We start from the raw sequence: 16,456 nt of genomic DNA, 5'->3' as shown, positions 1-16,456 counted from the left end.
GCACTTTTAAAGCAAATAAAACATTTATTCAGATTTTTTTCCATTTTTTTTTTCCTTTTTTCCTTCTTTTTTACAAAAACATGCATACATACACAGGGTATGGTGGGTCCTGGGGAAGACACACACGCACACGCACACTCCTCACTCGCACACGCTCACACACAAACGCTTTCCTTCTTGGCCCCAGGCCTGGACCCCAAAAGCCTTGAAGACTTTGCCAGGGCGGCCTCCCCTCCCCAAATCTTGTGTCCACTCTCTCACGCCTCCCCCACAGCCAGGCTAGTCCTAGGTGAGACAGGAGTGGGAGCTGGGGGGCAGACCCCAGAACAAGGCTCATGGAGGGGGCAGCATCTGGGGGGGTCCCTGGGGGTCGTGCTGTGCTTCTGAGGGGAGATGAAGGGTTTGGCACCATTGGATCAGGAAGCACAGGACTCCAAGAGCACCTCTCTGCTCCACCAGGGCACTGAGATGGTCAGTGCAGGGTGGCCTCCGGCGGGGCAGGGACCAGGTGGAGGTCTGACAACTGCTCTCAGGGGAAGCTTCCAGAGTCATCCGAGGAAGCAGGTGAGAGGAGGGACCCCGCTGCACTCAGGGATACAGGACCTCTTGGCCCCCTGCCTACCTCCAGCCCACAGAGCCTAGGAAGGGCCACCCTGGCTGAGGCCAAGTTCACATTTCTGTGTGGAGCCTGGGGCTGTGTGCAAAGTCTGGGGTCTGCAGAGCCAAAAATAGTGGTTAAGTGTGGGCCCGACCAAGCCAGTCCTCCTCTATGCAGTCCTGAGGAACATGGGCCACCGCCTGGAGCCCGGACACCAAAGGGGTAGAATCTGTTCTTGAGAGCGCCCTGCTGGGGCCTGGCTGCCCAGACTCCTCTCAGGGTCCTCTCTGGTCCCCGTCCTAGACCCAGGGGCCCTCTTAGGCTTCCTGGGGTGACTGTCAAGGCAGGCAGGCTGTTCTCTGGCCCAGACCACCTGCCCTCAGGATCTCTGAAGACCCAGGAACGGGGTCTATTGCCAGAGACTAGAAGAGAACCAGGTCCGAAGGGTAGGGTGGGTGCACAGATGGTTCCGAAGCCTTAGAGATTCATTGGTTCTTCCTCCTCCACCAGCTGCTCGGAGGGCCTGGAAGGAGGGACAAGGGTGGGATGCCAGAGGGCCAGAGGCTGCAGGAAGGGCTGCAGCTGAGCTTCCCTCCCAGCCCTGGTCAGGACGCCTGAGAGGGCGGGGCTGGCTGCACCGGGGACCTGGGGTCTTCCAGCAGGGAGGATCAGAGGCGTGGAGAGGGCCCAGGGCCAGGGGTCTGGCATTACCTGTCTTCAGCCAGGATGCCCACAGAGAGGGATGCCAGCGCCGTCACTGCCTCCACTTCTTCTGCGTCAGCCCCCGGCCCCCGGGGCACCCAGGATTCTGGACAGGAGGCCAGGCGCTGCATGCAGCCCCAGTATTTACCTGGGGCGAGAAGCTGGTGAGAAAGGGCGGGGGAAGGCAAGCCCCTCCACGCTGCACCCTAGACCAGACACGGGCGTCTCAGGCCCAGGGCCCAGGAGCAGCAGGCCCATCCTCAGCTTGGGGTCAGCTGTCCCACCTGCCCCTCCCCCCCAGTCGCGCCCCTCCCCCCCCAGCCCTGACAGGGTGAGCACAGCAGGTTCCACTTGGCTCTGAGGGGGTGGTAGCAGCCCCAGGCCTTCTCCCATGCCCTGTGGCTGAAAGGCCACCTCAGACTCATTGTCCTACGTGTGGGTTCCTGAGAGCACTGGGAGGACCCACTTTCCTGCATACGGGGTCTGTGTCAGAGTGACCTCACAGGTCCCCGAGCCCTGGCCTCCTGCAGCCCAGCGTCCCACTCATGCTGCCTCCACCAGTGCTCTGCCCGGTGCCTAGGGAAGGAGAGCGTGGGAGGTGGGACGAACACAGCGCTGGGAGAGCTGACCATCCCACGGCCACTCTGTGTGGCCTTCGGGCTGCCACCGCCCATCCAGGCCGTGGGAGTGTTGTGAGGCTGACGCACAGGGAGCACCCCCAGCACACAACCTGGCTGAGTCTCTGCCGTAAGGCACTTCCTTTACCCGGCCCTTGCGTGGGGACTCTATTTTATTCATTTTTATGTACCTAGCATAAATTCTGGATCTTTACATAAAGTGCTCAATACATGTTGAGTTGAAGTTGAAAACTTAAAGTTCTTTCCAAATGTGGGGGTTACTCTGAGACACGGCCCCCAAGCAGGCCGCGTTCCCAAGGCTCCCGTGGCCACGACTGGGGGGAGGGGTGGCGACACGGCCTCTGGCAAACAAGGCCTGAGTGTTGCTGTCGGCCTGGCCCTGGCCGAGGGCTGTGGCTAGAGATGAGCGGCCAGTCCCTGCCCTGGGGAGGCCACTGTGGTGGTCCCTGCTGTGTCCGTCTGGAGGGCTTGGAGGTACCCGCTCATGAGGGGCTGCCCACCCATTGCTGCTGGGGTGACTCAGGAATCTTACGCCAGACCAACAGCAGGTCACCTGGTTGGCACTGGAAGCCCTGGAACTCTGGCCACTGGGGACAGCGGATCTTTGAGGTTCTTTCAAGTCTGAGCCCGGTGACTGTCCTATCTCCACACTTACTGTGCGCCCGGATCACGGCTTCCAAGGATCGGATGGCATTGAGGTTGGGTTTCTGTTTCCAGCCTTCTTCTGAAAGGGGATCCACCTACAGAAAACAGTACATCAGCCACCAGTCTCCCAGGGACCCGCAGGCCCAGCTCCCTCCCACGCCAGCCCTCTGGGCACACAGATAGGCACAGGCGCTGGCTCTGCCTTGGTCAGGAGGCGCTGGCCCTAGACCTGACTTGGGGTCGAGGCGTCCACTTTGCCTACCTCGTTTCAGACCTGGCCACCCCTGCCCTGTCCCATCCCATCGCCTGCTCTTTGGGCCGTGCTAGGGAGCCAGGCTCACCTGCCCCCAGACACACAGATGGGGGAGGGGGACAGCTCACCTTGTTGCCCAGCAGAGCAGCCACACAGGCCTCAGAGGCGTCACAGATGGCCGTGAGGTCATGGCCGCCCTCCAAGGCCAGCACCACCGCGCCTCCTGCCAGGTTCATCAGCTGCTGTGTCATGTACCCAAAACCTAGACGGTCGGGTAGGGGGAAACAGGAGGGGACAGGGATGGAGGAGCGGTGGCCCATTCTCTACCCCCGTCTCCCTGCTTGCTTCCTCCCTTCTAGATAATGACTGAAACGTGTAAGTCACGAGTTTCCAAAGTGCTTTCACACTGAATCCTGCACAAGGCTCAGAGAGGTTAAGGGACTTGAGAAAGGCTGCACAGCTAGTAAGTGGCAGCAGGACTAGGACTTGAACTCGGGACATCGACTCCAGCCTGAGTCTTTTTCACGGAGCCATGCCATCTCCTCTTTCTGTCCTCCAGGCCCTGTGGCCCAGGGGGCTGAGGACGCCCTCTGTTCTGAGGACGCCACTCCTCTCATCCTCCCTGTGGAGAAGCCGCCAGCCCTGCCTGCAAACAGCACAGTTGGGCTGAGTTCTATGGCTGAGCTTTCTGTGTCAGACTTAAGTCCCCAGGGGTCTGACCTGGCCAAGCCCTCCGTGGTGAACAGGCCTGGGTCCCAGAAAGGGCCTGGGCTGTGCTAGGCTAGGAGATCCCAGGGAATCCCAGGGCCAGCTGCCATACTGCGGTCCTCAGGCTCACAGCCACTGCCGCTGTCCCCTTTAGACTCGGGCAGTGCCTCCCCAGCCCCCACGGCCTGGCTCTCCGTCCCTACACCCCCTCCTCAGCTGGGGCCCCCTTACATTTGGCAGAAACGTGGTAGCCACCCAGCGGGGCTGGGTGTCCCTCGGCAGCGTCAAACCCAGCTGACACTAGGACCAGGTCTGGAGAGAACTCTCGGGCGATGGGCATGACAACTGTCCTGTGAGGTTGCAAGGAGAAGAGGGGTCACCACACTGCACAGCACTGTGGGGGCAGAGGCCAGGGCCCTGCCATCTTTGCTGTGGGGTGCCCTGCTCTGAGGGCTCCGGGACACCCAGTTCCCCCAGCAGGATTAGGGTCATCTGCCTCCTTGGCTTTGGCTGGCCACTCGTGTCCCTGGCACACAGCCTGAGGACTCAGCCCCCCAGGGAATGAAGGGGGAGTGCGTGTGTGTCTGTGGGTGCAGTGAGCAGGCCCACAGAGAAGGGGCACTCTCACAGCCGCCAAATGGCTGGGGACCGACCCAGGGACTACAAACACTGGGTGCTGTGGACTGAGTGAGCACTGTGGCACTGTGGCACTCAGCTACTCAGTACCTGAGTGCTGACCAGGGCTACTAGACCCTCTGAGGTCCTGGGCCACTAGCACCATTCACTCATCCCCTCTCCTGCCGGCCCCCCACAGCTGCCTCCCTCCAGCCCTGACCCAACTCTGAGGTCCATTTTGGTGTTCTTCAAAGCCCCGGGCTCTTGGCTCAGACACCAGGAACTCCCGCCCAGGGCTCCTGCAGAATTAGCTCTCGTGCAGATTATCTACAGAAAAGTCTGGAGATCTGCTTCCAGGGTTCTCTTTTCCCACATGGAGCGCAGGGCCCCCAGCATGAACAGAGCCAGAGCCCCTCTTCCAGAACGGCTTTTCTTAAGGCACTCCCCCAACAAGGACATCCTCTGCTTTTTCTCTGCCTCCCCAATTTAAGTTTCTCCCCCCCTACTCAAAGCCCACCTCCTCCAGGCAGCCTCCTCTGACTAAATGTGGCAGCTCTGCTCACTGCACCCTGCCTGTCTGCCGGCACTCAGTCTGACATTGGTTCTTGGTAATGTGGGACTTTACATACACAGCGCCCTCTGACTTCTGCGTGTATCCTTTCCATTGGAGTTTGCCTACGATGACTAGTAACCGGTGGGGACAGGGTGACAATCTAGCTGATCGCCTCCAACCTGGTGCAGTTGGGAAAGGGGCAGGAGAGGGTGGCCTTGCTCCTCTGGGGGCCCCAGAACACTTACCTGAAGGCGGCCAGGTACTCAGGATCCCCCATGGGGGGGTCCAGACCGCCAGCCCAGGCCACATTGACGTTGAAGCCCTCACCGCTTCCAGCCCCTACCTGGGAAGCAGACGCAAGGGAGACATGAGGAGAGCAGAGCCCTGGAAGAGGAACCCCGGATGCTAGCACTCCCAGACCAGTCCATCAGCCTCCTCACTTCCTCATGGGGAAGCCGAGGATCAGGGAGGTGAAGTGATCTGCTCAGGGCCACACAGCTCGTGGTGACGGAAGCAGATTGAGTCCCAGGAGGAGAGTCAACAGGGCGGGAGGATATGGCCCCACCGTGTGGTCACCTCATCCACAGCCCCGCTGCCTGGGAAGAAGTTGCCATCGTCGTGGCGATGCAGGGAGATGTAGAGCACACTGGGGTCTTGGTAGAAGGTCTGCTGGGTGCCGTTGCCATGGTGAACGTCCTGCATGGGGAGACGGGCAGTGGATTAGGTGCGAAAGCAGAGAGATGGGGACCAGGACGGTTAGAAGGGTTTCAAGGTCAGGAGCCATTCTGAGGGTCAGGACCCTAGACTAGGGGTCAGGAAACTGGGGTTCCTAGAGCCATATGGGTCAGTGGCCCCAAGTAACCCACTGCCCAGCTCTGAGCCTCAGTCTCTCCATATGGAGGACTCTCTCTCCCTCTCTCTCACTCTCCATAGGGACAGAGAGGAACATGGTGGGTGGCGCTGGCTGTAACATGACATCCTACAGGAGGGAGGTGTCCCCATCTCTGGGGAGGCAGCCACGGCAGGCGGGCCCACATGAGAGAGAAAGCATGTGGGGGGGATTAGTGGCAGGGAGAGGGGGGAGACCAGGATTACACACATCAGGAACCCTCACCACCATGTCCTTAATGAAGTCATGAAGTGACGCAGGTGAACAGAAACTGAGCTCAGTTACGGAGGGGCAGGTGCCTGGCCCAGCCCCATCCCTCCTAGGAAGAGCTGAGCCTACACTTGACTCACAAGACCATGCACGGGCTCAAGCGTACAGAGTTCCTCCACAGTTTTCAACTTCTGCTTTGATGTGTCCCTTTCACAGCCATCAGTGCAGAAGGGACATAGCTTAGCAGTTAAATACATGCACTCTAGAGCTAACCGGCCTGGGTTCAGATCCATCTCACGGTTTCCAAGGTGAGTGAGTGTGTGCAAGTCACTTAATTGTTCTGTGCTTCCTTTCCTCATCTGTAAAATGGGTTTTAGTCAGGATTAAACCCATCGCTGTAAAACCATCAGTGGCTGGATGTGATTAGTGGTATACTAATATTATCTGCTATTATTCTTATCTACCTGTAGGGGAAATGCAGGCATTATTAGATCTGCCAAAAGAAGGCAACAGAGGTCAAGAGACAACACTCAGATGAGAACTCCTACCCACTGTGGGAGTTCGCTTTGGCTGAAGGCCTTCCCACGCACCATGTCCTCTGGGCCTCCCAACAGCCCTGTGACGTGAGTGTTATCTTCATCGGAATTTTACACAAGGGGAAACTGAGGCTCAGAGAGGCTAGCACAGAACTAAGACATGGAACCACATCTCTAACGCCGGGCTGCGGGCTCTCTCCACAGGACTCTCAGATCTGAGGTGCAAGGACAGGCACCTACCCAGTCCACAATGAGGATCTTGCTGGCCTTGCTCTGTTGTTGCAGCTGCCGGCAGGCGATGGCCACGGAGTTGAAGAAGCAGAAGCCCCTGGGAGGAGAGAGAGAGGTCCCACTGGCCTTTTCCCGCCCCACGACCCCACCTCTCCAGCCCCTTCTCTCCCCCAGCCGCTGGCTTGGCCCAGCCCCAGAAGGCTCAGGGAAGGCGAGGAATGTCCCTACAGGAAGGCCCCGGGGGGCCTGCCCCCCACCTCATGCCACCAAGGCCTCCCCCAGGTCTTACATGGCCGTGGAATGATCTGCATGGTGTCCTGGGGGCCGCACCACAGCAAAACCGTTCTGGAAAGAGAAAACACTCATCAACCAAACAGCGCCCTGGCCCACATCTGCGCGTACCAGCCCCCAAGCCGCAGCCTCCTCCTCCTCTGAGAAGGGGCCACAGGGCATCAGCCACCAGCATGTCTGACCCTGTCCGGGGCTGGAGCTGAAGTGGCCCAGAGCCCGACTCTCATGCTGCAGGCCCTGTGCTTATAGGCCGCACGTGAACACAGAGCCCCTCATCCTGGGGTGTCCCGGCTATTGTCACTTGGCAATGACAACTGCTACTGACTGTCAAGCAAAAACAATGCACCTGGCACTGTGCTAAACATTTTATAAATGCTGGACTTCATCCTCACAGCCTCTCTGTGAGGTCAACGTTACCTAATCCTCCGTACGACATCTTCATAAAACAAACATTATCATCTCCAGTCCACAGATTGGAAGTGTGATGCTCAGGTGAGTTAAGCAGCTTGTCCGAGGTTGTCTGGTTGTGAACGGTAGAGCCAGGCTCCTCAGCTCCACTGGGCTGCTCTGACACTGAGCTATGCACTCCCAGACAACTGGGGTGTGGGCCGCAGGGCAAGCCCCATGAGACGCCCAGCCCAGAGCAAAACGCACGGGCACCAACCGGGTCTACATAACCTCAGCACTGGGGGTCCAGCGACATCCCAAGACTTGCCTATAGCCACGCAGTGGGCCTTAAATGATCCTGGATGATCAGACCCCTGTGTCTCCTAGAGACCAGCAGTCACAGTGGCTTGCCTCCCTGCCAAGTAACATGAGCCTAGGGTTGAAGTCTCAACCTGGTCCCTAGAGCTCTCAGTTTCCCTTCCGAAACCGTGTGGCAATATTTCCAAGAGGAACGAGACATCTGGGGTCCTGTTCCACCCTGCTGCCTCCCCCATGGTGGGCCCACCTGAACCCAAACTTCCTACCTTCAGCTCACGGGAGGCCACTTTGAAGGCGAGTTCGGTGACACTGCCGGCGGCCCAGCGGGCTGCATTGGAGGAATGCAGCTCGTTCCAGATGGTGTCAGTATCCACCTGTGGGAGCCAGAGTCAGGACCCGCATCATCCAAGGCTTCGCACAGGAGCCAGGGCCCAATGGGGCAGTCCCCACCCAATGGCCAGGACCCCAGGGGCAGGGAGCTGGGCAGACAGCGCTGCCTCCCCAGTGCCCCACCGCCCAAAGGCAAGGCCTCCTGTGTCCCCAATCCCAGCACAACTTCTCCTTCCCAGCTTAAGTCCCAGAACCAGCCCATATCTGGCCAGCACTCTGCCGACAGCATCGCGCCTGCCTCCCCGGTCAGGGGAGGGGGCATGGCGTTACCTGGGCGGGACTTGGGGTTTGGGCCGGGAGGGGGTTTTAAGCCCCAGCTGACTCTGCTCAGGCCCTGCGGGACGGTCGGAGCTGGAGGGGCCGTCTGCACCACTGTCTTCCACTCAGGGCCCCTAGCCCAGGCTGGCAGGCCCCCCAAACCCAGTCCCTGGGCCTCAAGGGGGGCATGATGGGGAGATGGGGAGGGCGAGGCAGACCAAGAGAGGCGAGGAAGGCAGAGAGAGTCGCAAGAGGCTGGAGAAAGAGAGAAAGAGAGAAAGACAGAGAGGGAGAGAGGGAGGAGAAAACAGAAGCAACAACAGTTGGAAAAATCAGAAAGTGGCAAGAAATGGGAAGTTGTGAACGGGGCGCTGACTGGCTCCCAAACAGCCCCCCACCAGCTACAGCTCCCACTTTCCCTCAGAGCGAGGCCTCCATCCCCTGCCTCCACACACCATGCTCGAGAAACCACTGCAGGGACATTTCTAGGTGAGGAGAGCCGAGCCAGAGGGAGCGGGGAGCCCCTCCAACAGGTGAGGGGTGAGCAAAGCTGGGGGTCAGAGGGCTGCGTCCTGGGGTCGGGCAGTGCCTGGATCACCAAGGACACAGGGGGCACCCACAGCCCCATGCCAGGCAGTCCCGGGTCTGGAGACCAGCCTCCCTCTGCCACGGAATGGTCGACACCCAGCCACTGGGGTCTCAGGATGGGAGCAACCCAGCCCCAGTCTCAGCCCTGCTCTTTAAGCCTCACTCAGCATCCACGAAACACCTTCTAAGTGCAAACCTAGACAGGGCTCCATGCTGGGGAGACACCGATGTGCCAGGATACCCCTGGCCCTGGGAGCTTCCAGCCTGCAGTGGCATCGTGGGGAAGTCCCTGGCCGCCCGGTCTGGCAGAACCACAAGAACAAGCAGGCAGGGGCTGGGCCTGGGAGAACCGAAGGGAGGAGACCCAAGAGCCCTTGGCAATTCCCACTCGAGACCCTGGGCACACTTACCCCAACCCCACCACAGGGCAGCATCACAAACATCCGCTGTGCCAGGAGCCCTGTGGGGAGAGGCCCAGCCCCCGTGAGTGTGGAATGCTCTCAGCCTTGGCCCCGGAGGAGGGCTGGGCGGGTGTGAGGGAGAGAAAGTGCAGGGAGAGGTGGGGGCGGGCAGCAGAGGGGCCAGTGCGGCAAGCTGGAGCAGGGATGTCCAGGAGGCTGCGGGATTGCCAGCGGGGACGAGAGCACAGGGGCTGGGCGAGACCTGGGGCCCGGGCACCACCCTACCTGCCAGCTTCCCGTTGTCCAGTTTGAGGCGGCTGAGCGGGTTGGTGCCGTAGAGGAGCACATGCCGCTCGGAGTGGACCAACTGCAGCTCCTCCAGGTTGGCCTTCCGGCCCCGGACACACTGAGGAAGGGCCCACAGAGCTCCTCAGCCCTTGCCTACCCCTCCCATTGCCACCGCCCCAGCCGCCCCTCATCCCCCGCTGGCCCCAGGGCCTCCCAGCCCATCACTCCCACTGCCCTCACCTCCCCCGCCTCCTCACCTCACACTGGCTCCGGAGCCCCCGCTCCTGCAGCCGGGACCAGATGCTCTGGATGCGGCCGGCGTGCTCCGGATGCCTGCTGTTGTCCCCGCAGGAGCACTGGTGCTTCAGCATCGCTGAGTCATAGACCAGCCCTGCAGGAGCAGGGGTCAGGACCAGGACCCCAAGGCCTCCTCCTCCACCTCCACGGCTCGGCCCCCACACAGAGCAAGGCAGGGCACACCGCCCCCCCCTGCACAACCACACATTCCTGCCCCCGCCCCCTCCCCAGCCTGTCACACCCATCTGCACACCCTGACGCTTCCCCAGGTGGCCGCAGACAACACAACACAGCGCCAGCCACTGCCTCCTGCCACGCTGACCTGGCTGCTCACACGGCCCAACACACCACCAAGCCCTCAAGTGCTCAGAGCCTTCGCACAACAAGACCTGCTGCCAGGAGTCTCACACTGGCTGTCGTGACCCCAGAGAGGCTACCAAGGGGCAGCAGAGGGGAAAGAATTCCTAGGAAACCCCAAAACCAGGAGCAAGGAAGCCCACAATGACACCGGGCCATGTAGTAAGACAAATGCAGCTTTGGAGAAGTGACTCTTGCGGTGTGACCTGTGGGAAGACTATAGGGGAGGCCCTGCACAGTGCCGGAGGGAGGATGAGTTCCTGTGCCTCTCGGGACACCAAGGACCTTCAAATGCTCACACCATTTTCCCAGGGATGCCACTCCCCCAGAGCGAACCCTGGGAAGCAACGCCAAGCACGAGTGAAGATTACACGTCAGGAAGGTAAAATGAGCAACAATCTAAGTGTCCAACCACTAAGAAACCACCGAATAAAAATAAAATACTATGAGACTCTCAGTTTTAAAACTTAATTTGTCAAGAAGCATTCATAACATGTTAACCAAAGAAAGCAGGGTACAAAACATAGTTAATGTGTTGACGGCATCCGTACACGTACATGCAGCTAGAACAAAGACTGGATTGAACTAGGGCAGAATTGAAGAGGGGCTACCTCTGGGTGGTAGGATACTGGCTGGTGATTTTTATTTTATTCTTATGCTCTTCTGTACTTTTCAAACTTTCTAAAATAATTCGAAGCTCTTTCTACAAGCAGAGCAACAGTAATAAATGTCATTTCAAAAACGGGCTGACTGCGTTGGCAGGAGACTGCAATTCTTATCCTGGCCTGGCCGGCACTTGCCGTCTGACCACAAACCTGTCACCTTAGATTTCCCAAGCCTTGGTCTCCTCAATGGCCAAACAGAATAACCACCTGCTCCACCGGCCTCATGGGCACCGTGTGGTTCTACCAAGACTGAGCGCTCTGTGGCCGCTAAAACGTCCTGAGCACCACAACACAGACAGGGACTGGTGCAGCCGGGCCTCTCCCTCCTGCCTGCGCTGTCACCCCATTCCCACCTGTGGTGAAGCGCGGGATCCCGGCAGGGGTCTCTGAGCTGGAGAGGACGCGGGCCTGGCTGGTGGGCTCTGAGGTGGACAGCGAGGCAGACGCGGCTGGGGAAGACTGAGTCCTGGACAGGGGCCGGTGTCCACCCTGAGCCAGGGGAAGCAGCAGAGGGTCCCCGGTGCTTCCCGGGTGAAGCCGCCCGGCCAGTCGCTGCTGCTCCCAGAGCAACACCTGAGGGAAACAGGGGGCCTCAGTCTCCAGTTCCTCAGCGTCCTGCCCGAGGTCTCGGGAACCTCCGGGTGGGCCCTTTTCCTGGAGAGCTGGGCTCTGGCCGTGGACTCTCTGAGCCCCCTGCCCCCAGCAGCCCCCTCAGAGGCTGTACGCCAGACTGACCACCCGACGTCACCAGAGCCCCTGGGCCCTTGGGACGCCGAAGGCAGAACCCAGGTGAGGGGACTTGGGTGCAGCTCTGATCAGGATCCCCTCATCTCCACAGACTGTGCAGCTGCCCCAGAGCACACGTATGGACCCACGTGACACGCTGTGTCCCCCCCACCCAATTCACATGTTGAAGTCCCAGCCCCCACTACCTCAGAATGTGACCTTATTTGGAGACAGGGCCTTTACAGAGGTAATTGAGTGAAAATGAGGAGATCAGTGTGGGCCTTAAACCAGTGTGACTGCTGTCCTCATAAAAAGAGGAAATTTGAACACAGCACAGACAGAGGGAAGACGGTGCGAAGACACAGGAAGAAGATGACCCTCCGTAAGCCAAGGAGAGATGCCAGAGAGCTCCTTCCCTCGCAGCCCTCAGAAGGAACCAACTCTGTCAACACCTTGATTTGGGGCTTCTCCAGCCTCCAGAATTGCGAGGTGATGAATTTCTGCTGTTTCAGGCACCCAGTCTACGGTACGTGTCCCAGCAGCCCTAGCAGATGAACACACCGCGGCCTGATTCACACGGTGAGGGCGTCCTGGTTGGACTGCGTGAGCTCAGCTCCTTCCTGCCTCTAGCCCTAGCCGCCCGCGCCTGGGTGCAGGGGAGACGCACTAGGACGGGGTGTGCATGGCTCCACGGAAGGCCAGAGTCCCTGCTGGAAAAGGGACATGGCTTCACCCTGAGACTGGCAGGCTGCTAGAGCGTGTGTAAGTGTGTGTGTGTTTATGTGCCTGTGTACACGTGCGCACACGTGTACGTGCCTGCATCTTGCTGTGGATGCAGCACCCAGGATCTTGTAGGGTAACCATGGGTCCCAGAGCTGTCCCCTGCACTGATGTCACATCTCCTCCCTTCCTCATCTCACGCTGGGCCGCAGAGTCTTGCACACGCGCCCTCCGAGGGGCGTGCGGGCACTGCCGTACCTGCGGGTGCTGCTGGAGAGGAAAAGGGCCTCTGGCTTCGGGCTGCGCGTGGCTCAACTCCCTGTGCTCCAGGCCATCGTCCTGTAGCTGCCCCGCTGCCCCCCCATCTGTCTCGAGGTCCTCAGCCGAGGGTATTTGCCGCAGTCGGGGCTTCTCACTCGGCTTGGCTGGCCTCTGAGGAGGGGGGACGCCTGGCTGAGAAGCCACGGTGGAGTGACGGGCGTGGGATGGGAGGGGAGGGCAGGGCCAAGGACTCCAGTGCCATGCAGCTCTGGGCCCCCAGAAGCCACATCCTCCCTCTAGCCCTGCAGGTCCCTGCCCTTCCTAAGCCCCCTCTGCTTTCAGGCCCGCCGGGGCCCAGTTAAGCACCCACTCAGAACCGCCCCTACCCAACTCCTCTCACCTTGATCAGCTGGATGTGAGGTTTGAGCCGCTCCTGGCCGGGCTGCAGGGGGCCCAGCAGTAGGGGGGCAGTGGCACTGGGGGGCAGGGGCTCTGAACGAGTCCGGCTCAGCGGCCGGTGGAGTCCTGACCCGGAGAGCCGCTCAGTGGTCAGTAAGGACTGGGCAAAGTGGAAGGGCACGTGCCCAAACCCAGGCACTGGAAAGAATGGGGTGGTGGGGACATAAGGAGGGGACCACAGGGAGCAGCGGAAGGAAGCGAGGGCATGGGGTAGGGACCGGGGCACAGCAGGGAGATGCACAGGACAGGGGGACGGGAGGGGCAGGAAGCAGGGGTCCCTTCCTGGGCTTGGCCCTTAGCAAGGTGCAGGGATCCACCCCCGCCCCCCTCCAGAGAAGCAGTGGGGCTCACCAGTCAGCAGGGAGGCATGAGACACTGAGGGGTCCAGGAGGAGAATGGGCTGCAGGCGGGAGGGCAAGGCGCCCCCAGCCTCAGCCTCCAGGCCATGGGGCAGGAAGAGGGGAGCATGGGGGCTCCCCAGGACCGGCCCCCGAGGGCCCAGAGTTGGATGGGTCCTGCGGTCACCATCAGCCTGGGAGAGAAGTGGGGAGAAGTCACGGGGGAGAACATACCAGCAGAGAGCAGTGGAGGTGATGGGGGGAGGCAGTAGGACAAGGGAGCGAAAGAAGCTGGGGGGCCTGCAGGGGGGGTTGGCGCCCCAGCCACTCACCCTGGCAGGGGCAGGAAGCCCTAGTGTGATTGCGGGCAGCAAGGACACTGTCGGCAAGGCGAACAGGGCCAGAGAAATCTCCTGCAGCCGCAGCCGCTGGCCCAAGAGCGCCTGCCGTAGGGAGCAGGGCCAGGGGTCACCGGTCCCAGCCCTCCACCCCGGCACGCTCCCCAGAACCCCCAGAGGCTCTGCTGCGGGCTGCCCAGACCCTGCGGCCCCAGCCCAGGTCGACTGCCTGCTGGAAGAAGGCTGAGCCTCGGAACTGCCCCAGGAGAGCCCAGTCCTGGCAAGGCCTTACCTCCGAGCCCAGGACAGGGTTAGGGCCATGCTCGCTGTCATTGGGGGAGCTGCACCCTGACACGGGTGTGCTGCTACTACTGGGGGAGGAGTCTGGGGTGGGGAGAAAGGAGGTGCATCAGAGGCCGTAGCGGGCAGGAGGGTACCCAGAAGTAGCCTCTTCCCTGGTGGGCAGCCTCTGCTTCCTGCTTTCTTCCCGTAAGAGCAGAAAGAAGGCAGGCCACGCCTAGCCTAGCACCTGGGGACTATTTTCCTATCTGCCCTTTCCTGGGCAGATGTCAGCTTAGCCAACATCTAAGCAGGGTAGGAGTCGGCACCTCCCCAACCCCCTCCGGCAGGTGTGTACAACACGCCCCGTATGACCACACACGGGAGCCCTGAGGAGGGAACCCCATCTGGACGGGACCGGACCCAAAGGGACAAGACCCGCCAGGATTGAGGGTGGCTGCTGGCCTCACCTCCGAGGGTTTCCGCGGGCCGCCGCCGGAGGCTGGGTGGCGCACTCTCCTTCCTAAGCAGCGGGTTCTTCCTGCGCTCCAGGGACTTCTTGGGCTTGTAGCGCAGTTTCAGGTTGGGCTCAGAGACTGCGGGGAGCACCAGCATTACTCAGGCCCCTGTGCCACCCTTCGGTCCCTCTCCCCCCGTCATCTCTGTGGGTTAAGGCAAGAGAAGGCAGGGCCAGAGAGAAACCACGGCCTGTGGACCGCGGCCCCGTCCCTCCCCACTCCTGACCTGCATCCGAGGCCCTTCCCCCTTAACGTCCCTGCAGGGTCCGGCTTGTGTGCCCAGCTCACCTGTCTTGCGCAGGGGGAAGTGCTCCGGGGGGTCACTGGGCAGGCTGGGCACAGGAGGCAGGAAGCTGCTGAGCATGGAGCAGGCGGCTCCTTCTGTCTCCAAGGGCTCGAGAGTTCTGTGGAGGGAGTGCCCAGGCACTTCAGGGTGGCGGGTGCTGCACAGGCACCTTCCTGAGCATGGCACATGGGCCTGGGACCTGCTAGGGAGGCAGCAGCGGGCAGGGCCGGCACCACAGGGCCGGCAGCAATGGGGACCATCTCCAGGGGGCAGCAGTGGGCCACCTATCCTGCTCTGATCTAGGCAGAGAAGCCAGGGTCTCAGCGCTGGGGTGAGGGCCCCACTGGGGACTGTCTGTCTCCTGTGACAAGAACCTGCTCTAGGAACTAGGACATTTTTGTGCTTAGGAGAAGATACAAAGAGAGAAAGGACTCCTGTGTGCAAGAAGAAAGCCAGTAGGGCATGTTGGGGCCTCAGGTGGGGCAGGGTGAGATCACGGAGAGAGAAGAGGGCAGGGATGAGTGGAGAGCTTGGGGGCATTACAGGTCAGGTGATAGCGGCTGGGGAGGGAGGGGCATTATGGGTCAGGTGATAGCGGCTGGGGAGGCAGGGGCATTACGGGTCAGGTGATGGTAGCTGGGGAGGGAGGGGCATTACAGGTCAGGTGATGGCGGCTGGGGAGGGAGGGGCATTATGGGTCAGGTGATGGCGGCTGGGGAGGGAGGGGCAGGTACGCATGTGGGGCACGGTGGGACAGGAGGGAGTTACCTGTAGGGGATGCTGGGGCTACTGGGGTGGCCTGTTCTCTCTAGGGCTGCCTGCTGCTTCTTCAGAATCACCTCCGCCAGCTTCTGCTTGACTACACTGCTGGCTACGGCACCTGCAGGGCGGGAGTCACAAGTGGGCTGGGAGTGGGTGGATGGGCGGCCTCCCAGGTACACTGCCTGCCCGTTGCCTTGTCCACACCCCCAGTATGATGCATCCTAGGGACCCTTCAGGCAAGAGCCAAGCGGAGGTCCCACCCCTCCCTGGAGCCTCCAGGCCCCCAACACCTAGGCAGAGCCAGGCAAGCAGAGGGAGAGCAGGTGGCTGGTGGCCCAGCCAGCTGTGCCCCTTCCCGCTCCCAGGCCCACACAGGCAGCCGTGGGCACCCAGGCTGGGGCAGCCCCCATCCTTACTTCGCTTGCTTTTGTCCTTGTTGAGAAGCTGCCGCAGCTCTTGATCCTGCTGCCCACCCTGCAACTCGGTCATTGGCGTGTCCATGGAGAGCTGTGGGCAGGGCCAGCAGCCCAGGAAGGGGCAAGGAGTTGTGGACTGAGGCTGGGGTCTAGGGAGGCTGGAGGAGGGAGGGAGGCTGGGGGCCAAGCCCAAGGTCACCCCGTGTTCACGGGGCTCTATCTTTACCCTCATGGGCTCTGCCGAGTGATGCTGCTGCAGGCCTGCCAGGAAGAGGTGACGGTGCAGGCGCTGGGGACGCTGCAGGGCCAGCAGCGTGGGCTCTGGTGGGGGCTCCACCGTGGGCCGCTGGCCTACCCGCAGGTCCATGGGCTGGGGCTGAGGGCCTGGCGTGTCTGCACGGGGTTTGGGACAGCCTGGGGACAGAGAGAGAAGGCAGGGTCAGCTGGAAAGTCTGCCTGCAGGTGCATGGCTGCAGCCTGCTCAGCCTCCTTCTGGCTCACTTAGGCAGCACACCCTCAGGGGCCTTTCCCTCAC

At 61.0% G+C, this 16,456-nt stretch overlaps 1 protein-coding gene across 14 annotated transcripts in view; it reads right to left on the bottom strand.

The window, feature by feature from the left end:
* Nucleotides 1-16,456, bottom strand: part of HDAC7 (histone deacetylase 7) — a 42,802-nt gene continuing 26,346 nt past the window's right edge. For 4 of the 14 annotated variants that reach the window (XM_045555096.1, XM_045555099.1, XM_045555101.1 and 1 more), the window contains 24 exons: nt 16,148-16,335; nt 15,922-16,012; nt 15,512-15,623; nt 14,746-14,861; nt 14,410-14,535; nt 13,953-14,044; nt 13,655-13,765; nt 13,336-13,516; nt 12,926-13,122; nt 12,523-12,696; nt 11,172-11,391; nt 9,757-9,890; nt 9,497-9,617; nt 9,221-9,270; nt 7,841-7,948; nt 6,868-6,923; nt 6,588-6,675; nt 5,289-5,408; nt 4,958-5,055; nt 3,776-3,894; nt 2,965-3,098; nt 2,594-2,678; nt 1,310-1,448; nt 1-1,121 (listed from right to left, as the gene is read on the bottom strand). In XM_045555096.1, coding sequence (XP_045411052.1) covers nt 1,076-1,121; nt 1,310-1,448; nt 2,594-2,678; nt 2,965-3,098; nt 3,776-3,894; nt 4,958-5,055; nt 5,289-5,408; nt 6,588-6,675; nt 6,868-6,923; nt 7,841-7,948; nt 9,221-9,270; nt 9,497-9,617; nt 9,757-9,890; nt 11,172-11,391; nt 12,523-12,696; nt 12,926-13,122; nt 13,336-13,516; nt 13,655-13,765; nt 13,953-14,044; nt 14,410-14,535; nt 14,746-14,861; nt 15,512-15,623; nt 15,922-16,012; nt 16,148-16,335 — 2,906 coding nt within the window. In that variant the 3' untranslated portion in view covers nt 1-1,075. Of the gene's footprint in view, nt 1,122-1,309; nt 1,449-2,593; nt 2,679-2,964; nt 3,099-3,775; nt 3,895-4,957; nt 5,056-5,288; nt 5,409-6,587; nt 6,676-6,867; nt 6,924-7,840; nt 7,949-9,220; nt 9,271-9,496; nt 9,618-9,756; nt 9,891-11,171; nt 11,392-12,522; nt 12,718-12,925; nt 13,123-13,335; nt 13,766-13,952; nt 14,045-14,409; nt 14,536-14,745; nt 14,862-15,511; nt 15,624-15,921; nt 16,013-16,147; nt 16,336-16,456 lie in introns of all 14 variants that reach the window. The other 10 variants (XM_045555090.1, XM_045555093.1, XM_045555094.1 and 7 more) reach the window with 5 other exon arrangements.

This window comes from Lemur catta, chromosome 6 (assembly GCF_020740605.2).
Source record: "Lemur catta isolate mLemCat1 chromosome 6, mLemCat1.pri, whole genome shotgun sequence".
In the NCBI taxonomy this organism is placed as follows: Eukaryota; Metazoa; Chordata; class Mammalia; order Primates; family Lemuridae; genus Lemur; species Lemur catta.
The sequence above is the reverse complement of the archived record's forward strand: the minus strand, read 5'-3'. Positions and strand labels throughout refer to the sequence as shown.